Source organism: Anser anser (genome assembly GCF_964211835.1).
Source record: "Anser anser genome assembly, chromosome: 2".
NCBI classification, from domain to species: Eukaryota; Metazoa; Chordata; class Aves; order Anseriformes; family Anatidae; genus Anser; species Anser anser.
Genome location: NC_139721.1, coordinates 158743696 through 158764771, shown reverse-complemented (window position 1 = coordinate 158764771; position 21076 = coordinate 158743696). Strand labels below are relative to the sequence as shown.

The 21076-nt window shown below is 39.6% G+C and overlaps 1 protein-coding gene across 1 annotated transcript; it reads right to left on the bottom strand.

Annotated features, from left to right (window-relative positions):
* Positions 1-1109: 1109 nt before the first annotated feature.
* Positions 1110-20439, bottom strand: AQP1 (aquaporin 1 (Colton blood group)). Its single transcript, XM_083825493.1, has 4 exons — positions 19953-20439; positions 5043-5207; positions 4548-4628; positions 1110-3027 (listed from the first exon to the last, which is right to left on the bottom strand). The coding sequence occupies exons 1-4, from the start codon at positions 20340-20342 to the stop codon at positions 2848-2850; spliced, it is 816 nt and encodes a 271-aa protein (XP_083681619.1). The 5' UTR covers positions 20343-20439; the 3' UTR covers positions 1110-2847.
* Positions 20440-21076: the final 637 nt, after the last annotated feature.

The window sequence follows — 21076 nt, the reverse complement described above, 5'->3', positions numbered from 1 at the left end:
CCTCTTGTAAATACATTTCTCCACTTGACATTTGATAGTGGGTTTCGATACTTGCTGTTTCATGTTTTTAATTCCTTTTCTGGGTATCCTCCAAATATTTTAATGGATACTGATAACTTTTAAGTGTGCTTGTGCAATACAAAGCAAAACCATTTGTGCTAGAAGTGGGGAGACCATTAGTAGCTATGGCTTTGTATTGTTTAGAAACTACTGTTCTCAAGTCAGGATCTAAGTACTACAAAAGCACTTTATGTGAGCAATTAAGGTTTTCCTTCTTTAAAAAGAAGGGGTGTGGGGGTGGGGATTTAAGACTGGAATTCTGCTGTAAAGTGTTTTCACTTGATTTCCAGGATCTTTGGAAACATTTTCTCTGTGAATAAATATACCAACAAATCACACATCATTTACCTTGCCCTATTTTTTTAGTCTCTTCACTAGCAAAGTAGTTATTGTATATCTTTGCTTCTATTTCCTTTATTACCAGGATGATCATAAACAGCAGCTAGAGCAGTGAACGTGCCATAGGTTTATTACAGACCTAATACAATAGCAATATTGCTTGTCTTCAATGTTTTGTAACTTGAGGGGTAGAAAATAGTCCAAGAGCATTTCTTTGTGCATGAAGTAAACTAAAGACCAAATCGTGACTCTCACGCTTTTATTATTAGTATAGGTGTTGAGTTAGAATCATATTATCATAGAATATGCCAAGTTGGAAAGTACCCCCCAGGATCGTTGAGTCCAACTCCTGGCTACACATGGAACCACCCCAAAATCAGACCACATATCTGAGAGCACTGTCCAAACTCTTCTCAAACTCCTGCAGCTCGGTGTCATGACCACTGCCCTAGGCAGCCTGTCCCAGTGCCCGACCACCTCTGGGTGCAGAACCTTTCCCTAACACCCAGCCTGACCCTCCCCTGTCCCAGCTCCATGCCGTTCCCTCGGGTCCTGTCGCTGTCCTCAGAGAGCAGAGCTCCACGCCCGCCCTTCTGCTCCCCTCATGAGGAAGCTGTACGCTTATAGGTGGGCACTTGGAAAATGCTATAGCAAAGGAAAATGCATTGTGTTGCAGAGCAACATAAAAAGCAGGAATCATGAACATTTAATGTGTTAGAACAACTGATTTTGTTTATTTTTAAACCACCCCAAAATCCAATCATGCTGTATTTACATAGACAATACACGGGATAAGACACCAAAAGTAAACATGAAAGATAAAACACATTCTGTTTCAGTTTGCTGGTGTTTCTTCCTTTTTTTTTTTTTTTTCATTGTACATTTGCTCAACTCAGTGAAATGATCCAACCTATATGGATTTCCATGTCAACCCTCTCTCAATTCCCATTTCCATGCTGCCTCTATCAGGAGACACCCATCATATTACATCTGGGGTGCTTGTCTGAATGGTTAAGTGTGCAGTTTTTATATAGTTTTCTCTGGGTCTCATTTCTTATGCAAAATGGTTTAGTGCAGAACAAGTATATCAGCACCTATCTGCTTGACCTATATTCTATAGTTAGTATGTAAGACCAGCTACTGCTATGGGTTACTCAGGAAATCAAAAGTAGCACACACACAAAAACAAAAACAGAAAATAGTCTTCCACATTGTTTAGCGTGTTAGTTTTCTTTACATTTCCAGTGTCATTTATTTTGCTAAGCACTTCTTCATTTCTTTCCACTTATCTTCTGCTCTTATTTTCTTACAAAACTGTATACTAAACTTTCTGTATAAAACATTTATATAAACATATATATATATATATATAAAACCAAAGGAATGACCCCCAAAATGGACTTACACACAGGTATGCATTTGTCACTCTTTAGAAAGAAAATATACTGTGTGTATATCTATTAATTGTCCCTGAATGTCATAACACTGGCTATTAAAATGGGGTCAGAAAGAAAGAGGATTTTTTTTTTTAATCCTGTTTCTTTTCAAATGTAGAGTTAAATTACAAAAGACAAGCAAAAGCAGGACAGTCACAGGAACAATCATGTCCTGTTTATGTATCAGGACCATGCTGTTCCTGTTGCCGTTGTTACTATTACTTTCCAATTTCATTTCTAGTTATTACTTCCCAGGAATTCATATATCTATACATTTTTTGGTCATATATTCTCTCTCTTCACAATGGGCTGGATGCAGGTTCAGAGAGGATGAAACACTGGAAAATGTAAATAGATCTGGGGACTCTGAAGGTTCTTGTTCTGCTCAACAACATTTCTGGTCCTCTTTCTTGAAGATTACCAATCAATTAGAAAATTATGGTTCATTCTAAATAAGGAATAGTTATTAGTGGCTTTTTCTTCCAAAAAATGCTTCTGGAAAATGATTAGAGATTTATTTTTATTTATTTTTAATAAGCACAGCTGACATTAGATACCAGCCTTGCATGTCTGTATAAATACATATCTTTTTTCTGGTACAAAACCCCTATTATTGGTACAGATGTCCCTTTGTCCTATGTATTTATTCTTTCAGCAAACAGACTTCTTATCAGTACTGCATGATGTGCTGGGAGAACTAGCCACACTAAATACACCAGCAAATTTGGTGGTGGTGAGGGAAGGGTTAAAATTCAACCCAATTTATTTAACTCATGCACAAGTGTCTAATGACTTCTTGGCCTGTAGACTTCACAATTGGATAGCCCCAGGTATGAAAGTGTTATTAAGACAGGGGCAAAAAATGGAAAACCATATTGAGTTAAAAAACAAACAAATAAACAAAAACCAACAAAGTACTTCTTGCTGGTTTACAAAAAGTCTATAACACTGATAAAATCTTCAGAAACCAACGTGCTCCCCCCTCCCCCCTCCCCTTTCCCCTTGTCCTTCTTTATTTTGGCTTCATTTCCACCCTGGAGTTCATATCATCTCCTTCCAGATCGTACTCTTCTACTTGGCCGCTGGTCCACACCTTCACTCGGTCGGTCAGGTCGCTGCTTCTGGGTGCCAGGATGAAGTCGTAAATGAGGGCAGCACTTGCTCCTCCAATGATTGGGCCAACCCAGAAGATCTGGAACACAGGTCCAAGCCCAGTTAGTACATCAGGTATTAATGCATTTGAACCTGTTCTGAAAATCTCCTCTGAAGTTTTTATGCATGATATTTCCAGTGAACACATGAAAAGTATAGGCTATCACTTGAATATTTCCGTAATTACATAGGCAAGAAACTGGGAATTTCTCACCCTGAATTGAACAGACCCAGAGATGGACACCTGTGACTATGCTATCAACACCTGGTATTTAAAATTTTGTATCTATTGGTAAAACATCACTGTTGCTCAAGCTATATTTGGCAGGGAGAGGGGGAACAATTTCTAAAAGTAGCAAAGGTATTGGATTCCTTTCTCACAGCAACTTTCAGTGATACTTAGGTGGATTAGAAAGTAATACCTATTGAGGATGTATTTAGGGGTTTAATTTGCTACTAGCTACTATTTAGCTAGTGATATGCCATGTAAGGCAAACAAAGTTTGGAAGGAGAGATAATAAAAATGTTTTAGTAGATAGATTGAATTTATTAGAAACAATGGATAGTTTTGAGGAATCTATACATCCAAAGAGATACTGGGTCTGAAAACATGTTTTCTTTATTCAGCAATATCAGAGGTTTAATATGAATTACTACCTCTCCTTCTTTTTTACTCTCTCTCTCTACAAAGGCAAATAATTTTTCCACACATTTCTGAAAATATTAGCTACTTGTTTAGCAACAGTATCTTAGTTTCCCAATAGAAGTGTTTAAGAGGGAGATAATGACAACATTTCAACAGTGTCTTCATTTTGTGTGTTTTAATCTTTAAATTAAAATGGCTTCCATATCCAAAATTTCAGAACTATGCTGTACTACCACCGGACTTCCATGAATTCTTATGCAAATAGCTGCCAAAATGAGTAGGAGAGTTGAAACAAACTAAATTTTAAATATTCAAGAGCACATGCTCATTTAGGGCCTTTATATTAGCCTGCTTTATTCAGTTTTATTGAAATAAGCAAATTTTCATGAAGTTCTTCATTTTAACCACAAGGAATAATCGTAAAATCTATAGTGTTTTCAGTGCACTTATCCGTGGAAGTGCATAAGTAAACACTTAACATTAGGCAGATGAACATTTTATTAGGTTTCAAATATTGGATGATCCACTTCAGTTTATAAATGTGTTTAGGAGCCTTCCTAAATTAGGTTTGACTGGATTAAGCAGTAACAACTTGCAAACTCCGTTTAAACAATATATGCTCAATACAGAATTCAGTATAACGAGGCTTTAAAGTTTAAAATAAGTTAAATAAATAAATAAATAAATAATGGGAAATAATGAAATAATATCAGCTGTATTAGTTTGAACATACAAATTCAGCTTGAAGAATTATCAGTCTTCTTAGTGAGGAGTAAAGGAGATTATTTTTTTAAACGAAATAGAAACAGCAGTTCACCAACTCAGTGTTAATGATATGGATTTAAATGTTTCTGATTTTGAAGGTTGTGTATATGCAGAATCTCTTGTGAGCTAAACTAATTTCTTCAACTTACCCAGTGATTTTCAAAGTTGTTAGCAATCAGCGCTGAGCCAAAAGATCTGGCTGGATTAATTCCACATCCGGTGTAATCAATCTAGGAGTTGAAAAGAGAACCAGTGGTGAGGTGCTGAGGCACATGTGGCATCTTCATTACACAGGAGACTAAGCAGCTGTCTACAGAATGGATCAGATGCACACAAGAGCTTCATTCAATCCACCCACTTTTACTCAGAAAAAGGGGGAAAAACTGTTTGCCACATCACTGTCCCATCCCAACAGGGAAACAGGTCCTAGTGCAGTGACTCCTTCTCACAAGTGTTCAATCTCAGCACTTATAGCCACAGCTGCATGGCTCAAGGGAGCAGGGCCACAAGTGTTGCAGAAACGGTCAGCCTCTGAAGAGGAGGGAGAAGGATGAAAGTACCATGTTGCCCATCATCTACCTGCCTTCACTGGCCCGGCTTGCTGTGGAACATTGCAGGTATCAACTGTGAGAGCTAAAACTTACAGCAAGAAGGTGTCCCAGGGCAACAGAGAGACCAATGGCCAGAGGTGCTGATCCTGAGACATCAGTCCTTCTCCGGTCTGTGGTAGCAAGGACACACAAAACCAGCTGGAGGGTAGCAATGATTTCAATTCCTAGTCCTTGGCCTGCATTGATTCCATCTGAAAGCTGTATGGAGACAAGAAGGAAAATGTCAGCTGGTATTCCTATCTGTCTTCAACCAGACATCAAAGTTTCAGGGGATCTGTTGTCTCAATAGGAAACACATGCTACTGTACGTGAGGGGAAATGTAGCCAGCTTTTGCTGTTGATATAACAAGGTTGTTGCACACAGCCAAAGTGAACACTCGGCCACTAGACACAATGAGAACGTAGCTGGTGTACGTGTGAAAGACAAATGAGTCAAAGATTTGCCTTCAATAGAGTTTACCCATAAAAATGAACTCTAGTGTCATGACATTTATTCATTGCTTCTAAGAATGAGGATGTTGTGGTTAGGTTAAACATTGCTTAACTTGACTTTGGCAACGATTGCCAAACATACATGGGCAGGAGGTGGAAGAGACAAATAGAGTAAGAAAGGTGCATAGCTCTGGGTAGCTTGAAGAAGGTACCTATCTCTGTTATTTACAAGTGACATTAATCATTTTTTCTCCCACCACTATTTTCTGCTGTTCAGTATGAACTCTTCAGAACAAGGACTTCATGTGGGCAATTCCCTGCAGAATGCAAGCACCACGGGTAGATTTTCTCCTGAATATTAATTCACCTATACTGTGATTCAGTTGCCTGAAAATATGCATCTAATGCCATTTGAAACACCCAGGGATATGCATGGTGTTCATGTGGGACTAGCAGATGTGACACAGGAGACCAAAGGTATCTAAAATGGCTCTACAGGCCAGTGTTCAGGCAGCATTATCTCTAAACTTGGTTTGGCAATGAGCACAGTCAATGGGGATGAGCTGCTCAGCAGATGAAACGTAGGTGATCATTTCAGAGTCAACTGAATAGCTCTGTCCTTTATTGACTATATTTTCTAGATCACATCTGACTACAACAAGAGCTTTAAAACAACATATACAGAGACTAATTTTGTGTGTATCTTAGACCTGAACAGAATCCGACCCAATTTCTTTGGGAGTCAGGAAAAAAGTCCACAATACAGAAATCCTACAGGGCTGATGGAGGAAGCAATTCAGTTTCTTAGTGAAGTAAAGCCAGCAAAACTCACACTGTCAGATGTAGATATTCCATCTGTGTTATTAATCATGGAATCAGTAGAGTTTCTTAATAATGTAAATTTTGTAGAATGTATGGAAGCCACAGTAATTTACATAAATGAACATTAAACAATAGAAATTTCATATTTCAGTAGTACTATCAGAAACTTGTGCTTAACAAGTAACTATAGATGTAATGATATAACAGGTTTGAGTTCTGCTTCTAATCTCTATATTCACTGGCATGCTAGTTAAGACAAGACAAGCCTGTGTCTGAGCTGAATAAATTGTTGTTAAGCAGAAGTAATTGCATTGCATGGATCGGATAAAACATGAACTTGGACAGAGGCCAGATAAACTGAGAATGTGAGTGACTCAGTGTAGGAAGCAAGCTCTGCAAAATTTACACTCAAGAATAGTGCTATCAGTAGGTTATCCCATCTGTCATAGCCTCTGCACAAAAAATTGCAAGGTCATACATAACAAAAACATAATTACATGTTATTTTGATCTGCAAAGAGTAATGAAAGTATGGGAAATCATGATTTTTTTTTATGGTTTTACAACATAATTTCTCTAAAACTAATCTTTGAATAACCTTAAAACATAAGGATGATTAGCTGAACTCCTTCGCTTTCCACCTTTGCTATTCACTTTTCTTGTTTCTTCTGTGTAACAAAGGATAATATCAAATTTCTAACACTGGAAAATACTGCCTGAGTTTTCAGCTAACGTAAATCTGTTTAGGTACATTATAAAGAGTGAAAATATATTGATTTTGGCAATCAGAAGCATAAATATTTTTATATCTTTTTATTTAATATGTAGAACTGAATTAGAAGCAGTTTGTCCACATAAAAGGGAATTTTTGTTGAAATGACGGTCATTTTGGTTCCTTCAGCCTCTATGCAGTAGAAACTAAAATCAATTGATAAAAATTTCAACACAAATAAGACTATGTGTAAGAAATAAAAATTTGTCATAAATATGTACATATAAGCTGGCTGTGAAAATGACATGTTCCAGAAATCTATACTGAACACCTGATACAACACTAAATTAGTATTCTATTACTTCTGCCATGCCCTTTTAAAATAATCACTTTATTTGCTGCAAAGACAGTGGGATTTGTGAATCAACAATCTAGTCTTCAAACACATCCTACTGATATAAAAGAATTTGTACTATAGACTCTGGAAATTCCTATCTCACGTTCGGAGGGCCGAATGGTCAATATTAAAAGGCGAGTATGTTTGCAAATGAGTGAGTGATATACAGATTCCCCAAAGTGGATATGAAACTAGGATTTCCTCTATTATAACGCAACCGTTAAACCCCAGAGAGTCTAGATCTGAGATGTGACGTGTTCATGTTAGTATTTGAAAAGACCTTGGCATTTGAGATGATTAAACACTGACCTATCTTAAGTCTTTCCCTTTGCTTTGAAGGGCTTCAAGAAAAGAAGAAAGACAATAAGAGCAAAATTACGTTTTCAAAACCTGTGATAATCCTTATCTTTGAGAGGCGGAAATCATAGTCTTCCTTTCCCTGCAGGAAAACACTAAGGTTTTCACGTCCTAAGGTTGACGTGACTTGAGGTCATTCTCCTTGCTAATCAACAGTTATTGATGGGCTGTGTGGAATCAAATAAAACCTGGAAATGTCATAGGAAACCTTTTGCTTTCCTCTAGCATGTAATTTTACGCAGCCTGCCAGGGACATAAGATTACCTTGTGAGAGCAAGAACTCTGGGCCGTGTTCCAAAACACTGCAAACTGAGGCAAGCCTTGGATGTCCTCATTTTCTGTGGTTTGTGGATATGCAGTATTTAAGTATATTATCACAGATGTTGGTTATTTGCCTACTTGTCAGAGCTATAGTGTCACTACAGCAGCACCCTGGACCTATCAGGATACAGTAACACAAGGAACATCATGCATCTTCACCATACTAACCATATCCCAGCATAACATGAGTAGTAGGAAGGTGCATTTCCTGATATTCCCATAACCAAGGAGAGGTGTCAAGTTAAAATGAACATATATATACATATGCATATATTTGTATAGTCCTTGGTCACAGTAGATTTGTAAGGGTTACCCAGATAACAGATAGAGGTTGGACTAGGTGATCTTAGAGGTCTCTTCCAACCTAGATGAATTTGTGATTCTGTGATTCTGTGATTGCAAGAGACCTGTCTACGTGAGTCTATAAAGATACACAGAAGTAAATATCAGCTACTTGTCTTAACATTTAGTATTCTTCTATTGAATAGATCCTGAATTTAAGGTGACCATATCTCTGGTTCTTAAATAGATATAATAATGTCTTGAAACATAAGATGTAGTCACCTCTACTGTAGTGTTGAAGTGAAGGAGTCCTTTTCCAGTGTCCTGTACCCATACTGCAATGACTTGCTGTGCTGTATTAGTAGGCAGCTTACTGGTGGTCACAACAAGGTAAGCGGGCAGGGTCATGGGCTGACACTGCTTTTGCCCTTGATATATCTGTGGGGAAATCTCTGGCCTCTTCTCACCTTAGGCCAATAACCCTCACATGCTTTGTATTTTGGGTGATGCTCATTAAGGTTGCAGAAAAAAATGTCAGAAGACAGGAAACAGCAGATTAATTCCCCGCCCCCTTCATGCTTCAGATTTGTGAGGCTCAAAGACAAATTCAATGCTTTAAGGAACTAAATCTGCTGTAAGTGAATAAAATGGAATGCAGAAGCCCACAGTGATCTCCAACAAAATTTCCATGCCATAGGAGGCAATCCAGTCCTGTACGCCTTTGTGTTCACATTAATTATTCCACTGAAATTCATTTCTAAATCACTCGATTATTTTGACAAGAGAAGCACCAGAAACATACCCAAAAAGTGGGTTACATTATTGGCAAGATCTGAGAGTTATATGTAGACATAAATATATCTGATCGGCTGAATCACTCTCTTGTCTGCAGTAGCTTGCACTGAGTAATTTTCCTTTGACTGTAATAGCGCCCAGACCACATGCAGAAGCATACATGTAGACAACTGTAGTGAGGTGTATCCTTCTGTGAGCTGAATGCCACCATCACAACTTTTACCTGAGTTCAGTGTGACTTTAGATAAGTTAGTGGGAAAAAAAAAAGTCCGCTGGAATTTGCTAAATTTATAGAAATCACACATCATTCAGAAAGCTTCTGTATCCCAAGCTGAATCTGGTTGGAAGCTAAGGAAAACACTCAGGGCATACTGAACCTTTCTTTGCTGCATTACTAGAGATAGGGATGAGGCAACTTTTTCCCTTTCAAAGACTAGTTTTATCTGATAATGCAGCTGTTGCCCTAGAGCAATCTGGTTTGAATGTAGTGCTGACTCTGCTTTGAGCAAGGGGCTGGACTGGTGACCTTCTGAGGTCCCTTCTGTCTTGAGCTATCACATGAGAGACCTCAGTTTTTTGGCCCTGTGGGAAAAATTGGGAAAGGATTGTCTCACCTCTGCTGTGCCTCAGCTGAGTTAATGCACAGTTAGTGACATACGTAAGTAGTGGAGGCACAGCTGGTGGATCAATGACTGTGAAGGCTCTGCACAGATATAGTCCATAACGGTGAGTGAGCCAAGAAAGAGGTAATATTGTGAGGACTATTAGACCTGAGTGCAAAATTTAATGAAAAATCATTTCCCAGTCACGACTGTGAAAGTAACTACTTGAGATGAGCACCTGCTTTTTGGCCGGAGGAAATGTGTAGCAGTCACATTGCTTCCATTTCTCTACAACATCAGACAGTTTTGATTTATTTGTGACTGGAACTACGGAAGCTTCTTTCTCATAAGTGCCCTTAGCTGCCATGTTTAACTGACTGCCTTCCATATCTTCAGGCAACAATATGGGCAAACTAATGGTATGTTTTCTCTCTGTTTCTTTGTTTTCTTCTTCTTTTTTTTTCCTTATTTTTTTTCTTTTTTTTTTTCCCAACATGATATTAGTTGTCTGCCTTCAAGAGAAACAAGTACAGGAAATTAAACTGGCCCAAGGTAAACCCAACTGTGTACTTCACCAGTGGCTTCATATTTTTCTCATTAGGAATAAAATTATATCAAATTCAAACCTGTTTCCTGTTATACGGATAAGACAGTTTGTTATGCAAGGTGGTTTCATCATGTGATGCTATGCCTGCCCCATTTCATCCAACAAACTCTTAGCAATGGATTGTATCTTCTGGAGTTGAGCTTACTTTCATATAACAGGGATTATTTTCTCATTATTCCTGAAAAATGGTAGGCCTCTGGAAATGTACAAATCTATTTTTCAGTAGGGGAATGTCAATTTTCTCCATCCTTATGAAACACTTCACTGCAAGTCATGCTGGTTAATGCTTTTTTCAAGAGAGAAAAATGAAACCAAAGCCTCATAGCTATATTGACACATATAACAACACTGTTGGATGGGCCTTCTCTCCTTTGAATATCCTAGCCATCCCCTGTATAAGGCTAGGTTTCGGAGAACCCCAGCAACAGTATGTCTGGAACATAATAATAAGAGTGTTGTGGACCAGTTATGAATTTGCTACCTTCAATAAAAGTGTTTTTAATACTCATGCTGGGAAAACTATGTTCTTCTGTCCACAAAAAAAAATAAAAATAAAAATAAAAAAAAATTAAGTAGCAGTGTTGCAGTAAATAATGTCTTTATATTAGACAGACCTCTTTCCTTGTGTGCTGAACTCAAATAAACAGCCAACAATTTGCACCAGGCCTGATGTTTTCAGCATTACAAGTTATTTGCTTATTTCTGATGTGGCAGACTTTTCTCTTAAAGCAATATTTTTGGCATCTTCCTCAACCAAATCTGAATCTACTTCCTTGGATATATTTGTTTCTGACTATTCAAAAAATAAATATGTATATATACATACCTACATACATATATGTATAAATAATCTGTCTTCCTATGTTTTATTCTTGTAACTTAAAATTTCCCATCTTTGATTTTCGTTATTTTTCTTAATAAGAAAAATTCTTCATGTGAGTTTAAATGGTTCATGCTCTCTTCTTCATTCCTAAATTGGAAATATTAATTATGCTTTTTTATACCAAACTAACATTTAAGTGTTTAACTGGGTAGTTATTTAGCACAATGTTCTTTAAATGTAATCTCAGAAATTAATCTTCCGACTTCCCTTAAAACTGCCAGTCATTTTGTCTGACTCTTCTCATTCTTTCAGCTCCAGGCTCCATCATGAAAATAACTTGGTAACTCCTGTCTGGATGACACCCCTTTCTCCTGCTGGAAGGGTATTCCAGAGCTCCATGTATATAAGCCTTGATTTAACTGACGGTCAAAATGTATTCTGAGGCTTTAAATGTTTAACTACAGTTATTATTTTCTCTCTTTACAATTTAATAGTATTGCTCTGAAATGGATGTTTCTGTACTCATTATTTGAGTGTTAAGGATTCAGAGAGTAGAAAAGTCACATTTCTTTAATAAGCAGAGTCAGGTAAAGATCTAAAGAGTTTCACTTAAAGTTATGCAACAGGAGCACTCAGATGAAGCTGCTTATGAAGCAAAGGATTTGCTTTGGATCATATCCTAGATCAACAATAGAAGCATTTATCAGAACCTAAGGACAAAACATATTGTCCCCTGCTAGATTATCCTTCCTATAAATACAGCCTTAAGAGCTCTAGAGGGGGCACATTCAATTCCCAAAGCACAAATCATATTTTCCATTCTTTGGACAGCAGACACCCTCCAGGAACAAGACTAACTTTCCTCCCACCCTGTCTTCAGGCTGATGAGAAACTAGCCAAGGCTTTGTCTTGCAGCAGCCTGGTATGCCATAAAGAGAAGAGTGATGGCTTCATTTATATTAAACGAGCACATAAAGCTTACATATGAAGCCAATGACAGACAGTAAAAGTCAATAGCTGTATAGGACTTTCATTTAGCACAGACAGTTGGAGATGAACCACTTGTTTAACTGTCTCATTTGCACTTTTACTTTTTGATGTGACTGTGGGAAAATTTCTCTGGGAAATGTTGTTGTTGTTGCTGAGAAGTATACCACTTCTATTCAGAGGATAAGGTGATTTTTTTTTTCTTTACCCAGCCAAACACAAGTAAGTAGTTTATTTTCACTAATACATTGGAAACGTTTATTTATACCAGTAAACTATTTGTGATCTCCTGTACTGTCAGCCAAGAAGGAGATGGTGTTTCAACAGGGAATTGAGGGCATATCTGAATTTTGAGTTTTATACAATCTACTTTTCAAAGTTGTTACTGGAACAACTATCTAGATTTGCACAAACATCACAGTGTGGTTGTTGGCAGTTGCACCAAAGCAATATTCATTTTATACTTCTAGACAAACACTACAGCCAACCTGTGAAATTTTCAAACTTTCCAACTCTGAGGTAGTTTATACAGTCAGTCTTGTGCAGAGCATTCAAGACCTGGTATTTCCATGGAGTTAAAATACAGCTCTGGATATATGCACTGGACTTCAGAAATTAGGGGAACAATTCCAGCTCCTTCTCCACCTTGTTCATCAAGAGTCATATCAAAGGAAGGAATAGGGGCCAAGCTTGACTTTATTCATTCCTCAGTTTAAATGCAGTCATCATTAACTTCAAGGGAAGTTTTGTGAATATGTGTAAGGAAACATGTGCCACAGTTCTGCTTTCAAAGCATTCATTGACTTCTCTTGGCACAGAATGTGTCAAGAGCCTGGAAAAGTTTGGTTTTCTGTGGTACCTCTCAGTGGTTCCTGGAGAAGGGATGCACAGGACTCTACCAGGAAAGTACACAAAGGATTTCTTGGCTCCTTTCCTATCCTCAAATGCCAAAAGAGAAACCCCTTGCAGACTTTTCAGCACACATTTTTGCCCTCCTGCTGTTTAAAGAGTTTTCTCCAGGATGCCTGCCAGGCTCTGTATATTTGATTTAACAGGTTAATGCTGTGCTTTAACCTCACATATCATTGACATCAGCGGAGTTGCAGCAGTTAAATACCAACACTAGCTTTGGCTCTGAATGCCAGAAAGAGTAGTACTTTCCCATCATGTTGTATATTAATAAACACACAGAACCACATGCTGCTCCCAGCCAGGAAAACCTCCAGGAGACATTCACTTGCTCCATGGCATTATTATTACATTATTCCAGAGGCACTGAGGAGCACAGCCACAGCCTGATGGCCCGTTGTGGCAGATACCATGTCAGCCCACAATGAAAAGGCTGCCTGTACCTCTGCATGTTTCTAATCAAAAAGCAGCAATTTAAAGGCAGGAGAATACAGAAACACCGACACATAATATACACATAGTTTGCTATTCATGAAGTTATGCATTGGTGTAATAGTTTGGTCTAGTTTCTTTAACTCTGGAACACAGATTTTTCTAAGAATAAAGATTTCTTCAACATTTTTAATTATGATATCAGGTAAAGATCTCTCTGTTATTGAATACTCCCTATTAAGCTAGAGGATGACAGATAAGCAAGAATGTACTATTGCTGTAAAGAAAACAGGCAATTTCCTCTTGAGAAAAACAGGAAATTTTAAAAGGCTTATTTTTTCTTCCTTTAGTAGTTGTGATCTGGTTTGGTATCCTTGTTTTTAAAAATGTTTCTCTTAAAGGTAGCTATAATACAAACCAGATAGTGACATTTTTTAGGACTAAAGAAATGCTATTCTCAGCCCACTCAAAGGTCCAAATTATCTGCTGAAGTATATGAGCCCTGCTACAATGACTTATATGTTGTTTTTACCACCACAAATTTGAATTAATCTCATCTGAAAAATCCCTCTATCTATCTATCCATCTATCCATCCAGCTGTCTCCGGTGTGTGAGAGCACGTGCAGAGATAGATGTGCATACTGATACACAAAATATCCAAATATATATGGTATAACGCATAGAGTGCCAGGGAAAGGAAAATATTTTTAACTATTTATTCACCAGTCAGGAAGGATGGTGGAAAAATGAATTTCCTTCTTTGTCATACTTAATCTTACTTAGTTTGACAGCCAAACACAGAAAAAAAAAAGTGCTTAAAAAAAAAAAAACAACACAACAAAACAAGACAAAACCAGCATGAATTAATTTGAATTACAACATTAACCAATCAACCAAATTAATATTGTTTTAGGTCTGATGCAAATCATCATTTTAAAACTCTCTGTGCACACTTTTCATCGATTTCTATCATTTCTATTCAAATAGGACCTTAATTAATGCCTGCAGAGCGTTTTTCAGACAATGCACAATCAACCTTAGATCCTCCGGACACGGGCCCTGTTCATGGTGTGAAACCCACTTCGAACCACTCTACTTTAGCTCTTTAATAAGATTTAGAGCGATAACCCCTGTTATCGCCAAAGGTACTGGAGGATGAGTGATAACCATCAGTTTTAAATCCCAGCCCAGATGTTTCTGCTGTGTCTGGGCGAGCTCGTTAGAAAGCAGCCACGACTATGGCCATTTCTGAGCAGGTGCCTTTCCTGTGTCCCACCTCCCTGGCATGGTGTGATTCCCTACAATGCTGGCATGCCATAAAAGGCTGCTGCTGCAAGATCGAAATCGAATAATGAGGTATTGTTTTGGTGCTCTTTGTTAAGAACTAAAAATCATGGGCTAATCTCATGTGCAGGAACCATTTAGAAAATGCAGCCGCTTCTGGTCCCATGCCGCGGCTTGAATGTCTAAGTACGCAGATGTCCCAGCGCAGGCAAGTTTGGCAGGAGGACCCTAAATCTAATCAAAAACAGGGAGGTTGGAGGACAATGTCACGGAGAATGAGGCTGACAGTATGGAAACTTGAGGAAGACGCAGGACATAATGTGCATTGTAAAGAGGCATCACAAGGTTTTAATAAGCACAAGAGGTCAGGAACTCAGCTACTGTCTCATCCATCCAGCGGCACCTCTGGAACCACAATTCTCCGTACTGACTCAGAGGAAAAGCAGCATCACTTACACAATTGTCCACTCACTCCGTCAAGCTCTCGGTTTATTTTGGAAGTTCTAACACCACAACCAGACTTTGCTTAATTTGAGGCTGGAGGAGAGCAGACTCAGAGGGTGTGGGCACAAAGGGAGGGAAATCACAAAGGGAAGCACTGAGTCATCAGCACCAAGCATGCAAGTCCTGCTCCCATGGTCAGAGGGCCATCGCTGGTTGCTTAGGACCAGATGTGGGGAGTCTGGTGATTCCTATCAACCGTGATACCCCCTGAGGCAACTTTCCAAAGGATGGGAAAGATGTGAAAGAAAGGAGGCAGAGACACAATTGCACTGAAAATCCAGTGTTCCAGGAACAAACGGATTTCCACACTGCCGGAGTGGTATCCGTGGCTATTCATCTGTCTTAAAAAATTAATCCAGATCTCTTAATCTGCTGACCACAGATCTCTGGCTCTTCTAGAAAGTTCTTCAGTTGCACAAATAACATTTGTTGGTCTATGAAGTGGTTCTGAAAACAGATTTCTTCTATTTGTTATTCTTGGTTGTTTTTCTTTTCTCTTTATCTACCCTGAGCAAAACTACCTTCAGGTCTGTTTTTCTTGCCTACAATTTTTGATCCACTTGTAACTTTTAAAAAAATATGTTTTGTTTTATAAACTGCACGGCAGAGTATTTCAAACTGTGACCCATGAAGCTTATGGGGGCACATTTCCTGGCATTTTAATTAGTATACAGAAATACAGAAAGTACTTAAAATTATGAAATTGTAAAGCAATGTCTGCATTTTTCATAAAGTGATTATTTTCACACAAAATTAACGACGACAACAACAAAACCAACCCTGAGATAAATAAATTTGCTCAACGTGCTTTTAATAGCCTGATAAAAGTTCTCAAGATAAACATTACTGAACAGCAAATATTATGTTACCTTACAGTACAGACATCTCCTCTCACCCGCCTTTCCTGCTTGAGCTCTTTGTTGGTCATTAATTGCCCATGATGAATAGTTTCTTCCATTACCCAAACTACAGATCTGTCCTCACTAGACAATAGCCAACTATGTTGGCAGATGAGTGCACTTTGGATCAGATTTTCTCTACTCTTACAGTTTTACCTAATGGAAATTTCTAAAATGTAGTAATCCAGTTGCAAAAAAAAAATATATAAAATAAAATAAAGATATAAGATGATGTAAGGAAAAATATTCAAATATTTAGAAAAACAAAAAACATTGCATACTTTCAGCTTTTCCAATTCTCAAAGTTTTTACTTTGGCAGCCACACCACACCCAAAATATATGGGAAGTTGTGTCTTAACAGACTGAATAACCTAAGTACCTCTCTGAATATTGTCCAGAATTTCTTATTTAGAACCAGACAAAGTAATTAAAAAAAAAATTTCCATTGACTTCAGTGATGTTTAGATCAACCTCTTCATATGTGACCACTTTGTTTGTCTCTCAGGGTAAAACAGACCCTTATATTGAACATGTTAAAGGACAGTCCTGCTTTTTCCTGCTACCTTCTTTCTCTTCAGCATTGTACCTTCCATGTCTGTTTTTTGTGTTTCATTTGCTTTTATATCCCTTTTTACCTCTGAGCAGTAAGGCATGGATTCGTCACACTTTATTTCAGGTACTTAACAGAGGCTCCCAGGGCTGGAACCTCATCATACCAAGTTTTCTCTACAGCCAAGGAAGAGAGCAAGGTTTCTCTAGAGGACATCTGAGTGGATCTAAGAGCTGAAGTACCTTTATTTGTCTCTCCTTCTCTATGATGAACTGGAAAGGAACCTTAGAAATTGAGCTCATCACTTGGGCCCCTCAGTGCAGGTCCTACAGCTGGGCAGGATGAATCTAAGTGCAGGCATCCAGTCCCACCCAGCATCAGTGAGGACACTGGATAGCCACTGGCTGCACTAAATTGCTCCCAGCACGATTTTCCTGTCAGAAACACCTTTCCAAGGCCATGGCACTGTCAGAACAGAGGCCCCGGTCACGCATATCCAAGCCCTCTTCCCACCCTTGCCAAAGAAACAACACTCCCTTCCTTTCTATTCTTTTTCTCAATAGTGAATCTATACCTCCTCTTCTACCAGAAGGACAAGGAGACTAAGTAGCTGGCAGGAATGCCAGCTCTGTCCCTCCCCTCCTTGTCCTCAGGTTAAAAAGCATGACAGGAAAGCCGATCTCTGTGGTTTCTCCCTATCCTCTGTTTGCTGAAGGAGGCAACGTGCTGGGCTGCGATTCCAGGATGCGCCCCGTTGCGATCAGCTCTGCACAAGGAGAGGTGTCCTGCTGTTCTCCCCTGCGCTGGGCTCGGACCTGCTGCCCCCTTAGACCCTCATCTCCCATCCCCAGGCAGTCCCAGCTCATCAGTGGGAAATGAATGGACGTGCTTTCCTCTCCAGTTCTCTCCTACGAGGGAAAAGAACAGCTGTTGCACTCCCCATCTCCTGGGAAGTCCCCCCCCCCCCCACTGCTCTTTTATCCAGAGCATTTAGAACTGGCTGGGAAATAGAAAATAAAATAAATAAAATTGAATTAAAATAAAAACTCTGAGCATTTGACAATGACAAGCACTGAGACCAGGGCTTTTCACAATATGTGAGAACCATTTTATCCACTAATTCACAGAACACAGAAAGTGTTGCCAGATTTGTAAAACAGGCATGGTGGAGACTTACCATACGCTTCCTCTTACAGTAAAGTTTATGGTATTGGAAAGGATGAATTTAACTACATTCCAAAGGTGTTCCTAGAGGAAGGAAAAAGACTTCCACCCTCAAAGGTAATTTTTGAGATTCAAGGAGTAGTCTCCTAGGCTTACCAAAATCAGTGACTCTACTGTTTTTCTCTTCTGAGGTGGCCTTGTGCAGAGCTCTGAATTGTACCGTTGTAATCTGGAGGATCACCGACTGAGGAGCACGAGGCTGGGGTGGTCACCTACACCCACTTTACAAACGGCCAGATTCAAGGCTTCGGGATGGAGCAAGGAGCCACCCATCAGCCCTTTGTGGCAAGCAAAAAGGAAAAGCCCAAATGCAAATGGGACCTCCCGTGCTTAATGGCAGCTGGCAGTCAGACCTCTCGAGGAAACCACTTGGGCGGATACCCTGTCCCACGCGGCCGAGCTGTTCTCCCTGCCAGTGGTTGCAGAGGGAAAGATCACGTACCACACACACAGCCAGAGCCTTCTGGACTTAATAAAAAGATTCCCTCTTCTTCCCCAAAATGTTTTGGATTAACCCATCAACATTTCTGGATTGATGGCATGGGGGGGATCCCTGCAGGCACCAGGCTTCAGCAAGGGAGGTAAGCGGAAAACCCCCAGAGTGACAAAAGGGTGGATGATACTGGGCTACTCAGGAATGACCTCAATGTCAGCTTTTGTTTTCAAAAACTTCACTGCCTTATTTTTGGAAATAACTGCAATGCCACAGAATGCTAAAACATATATATATATTTTTCATCCTTTCTTTACTTTTTTGCCAAAATGATTCCTGAAGAGATATTGTATTTGGAGCTTTATGTCCCAAATATCCCTGTGAAATCTAAGAGGCATGAAATTTCAAATAAGTTCAAGTTTCAAACTGCAGCCAGGAATATCCTGCAAGAAAGGGTCCACAGAAAAGACATGAAATACTTATTCTTAACAGAATCAGGTGAGATAAGTGACTGGAATGGAATTTCCATTTATAGCACTCCTCTGTGTATTGCTGTGGCTGTAGGACCATCTCACTGACATCCACTGACAATGGGATGATTTAATGTTTAAAAGGGTAACTACCACTTTTGCTCCTGTTATGGTACAATGACAACAGCAAAATGACAACATGTTGAGGAGGAGGAGCTGCAGTCAGGCAATTTCTGTGCAGCGTGACTGTCAATAGCTGTGAGCAGCTGGATGGGAGAGGGCTAAAACCTGTTAAATTGTTTCCTCTTTTTTTCTAGCCTACACCTGAGAACTCGGTTTGTTGTTCTTCTGTTTTTTTTTGGTTTGTTTGTTTGTTTTGTTTTTTCTTCCCCGTTTTTGCACAGCTAAAGGAACAAAACAAGGAAAATGCAGCTGGGGTTCTGTATCAGGCAGGATGTTAGCACTTTGCCTAATGCAACAGGTGATGCTCACACCTTTTGTGCTAGAGTTTCTCCTGCTACCCATCTCTCTCACTGTTCCCATAGCTTCTTTCACTGCAGTCATCATCATCTTACACAAACAATTAATTAGGTATTGGAAAAGAGCCACATTCATAGAAGTGAAAATAACATTGATCATATACACATTAATCAGCATCATGAGCCAAAGGTGTGTTACCTGAGACCTACAGAAGAAGCAAAGGGACTCGGTCATGCAAGTCCCAGTGATTTCAAAGTTAAATCGGTGTCAAAGGGCACCTTTCAGCAACATGGATGTACAAAACTGAACATAAGCAAAACTGTTAATGACCATAACGTCCTGCAGCTCTGAAAAGGGGGTGTGGAGAAAGGACCGTCCCTATGACATCTCTTACGAAATAAAAGAATTAAATAAGTGCTTAAATTGATAGCAGTGAATGCAACTACCCTAGATCCACCCTGGCATCAGCCAGGACTGGACCCCCTGCTACAATAAGCAATTGGCTGCCTGAGCTCACCACCACACCACCACCACCACCCACGTCCTCAGTAGCTTACAGGTGTTGCACTCACATTTCTACTTAAAAAAAAAAAAAGGGGGAATAAAAGGTTTCTGCTTACCGCATTGAGCCCCAGGAGGTTGTTTGGGAGAGAGGAGGTGACTCCCGACAGAATAGCTGTGGCCACCACTGCCCCCAGGCACTGGGCAATGATGTACATGAGCGCTTTGAAGATGCTGATCTGGCAGCTCAGCAGGAGGCCCAGGGTCACGGCTGGGTTCAGGTGGGCACCGCTGATGTGGCCCACGCTTTGTGCCATGGTAGCGATGGATAACCCAAAAGCCAGTGAAACCTTCACGTTGTCCTGAGACCTCGTCGACGTTTTGTTGCCCACCACTGGGAAGCTAAAACCCAGAGCTGAGCCTATGCTGATAAAAATAAAGAGGCTCATGGCAAGGAACTCAGCCACCACTGCTCTCCAGAACATTTTCTTTTTGAATTCACTAGCCATCTTTCCTCTTTCTCTCTCTCCCCTCCTCACTTTTCCTTCTCCTCTCTCCCTTCTCCTGCCTGATATTTTCCCTCCGAGGTCTGAAGAGAAAGCTGGAGAAAAAATACAGTCCTTGGATTATTTATAGGGCTTTGGGTGGTCTGTAGGAGGGAAGGGGTGTTGCACAAAAGGAGGAAAGAACATCTACATAGATGCTGACTGCTAGATTGATGTAAGACACTGCACGCTTGCCAAAGTTTTTCTTCCTTTTTTTTTTTTTTTTTTTTCCCCCGCTCCCTTAACAGCCTTCGATCTCCGCTGCCGTTTTTAAGAGGCTTTTAAAAATCCTTGGAAAAGCCTTTAGGAGTGCCTCAGGAATTTTACCCTGACTTGTTTAACTTCTGTATCGTCATTCAGCACACAGATCGGAGTGAGAGCTTGTGCGGGATTTCTGTCTGAAGCTGGACTGAAAGGAAAAGAAGAGTTATCTGTGCAGGCTGGTAAGTTATTCACGCTCAGCTTCACTGGCGGCTGGTGACATCCGAAAGTAGTAAATAAAGCTGACAACTAAATCTGCACTCTAGAGACGGAAATATCTCTGTTTCAGTTGAAAACAGGTAGAAAAAGTCTCTTCTGCTGGTTCTGTGGAGACGTGGATGCATTTCTTGTGCCAAGCCTGACGGCTGTGTGGACAGACACACTATTGACACAGGCTAACACAAGCTGCTCTTAGCTGACTGATGGTAGGGGTAACT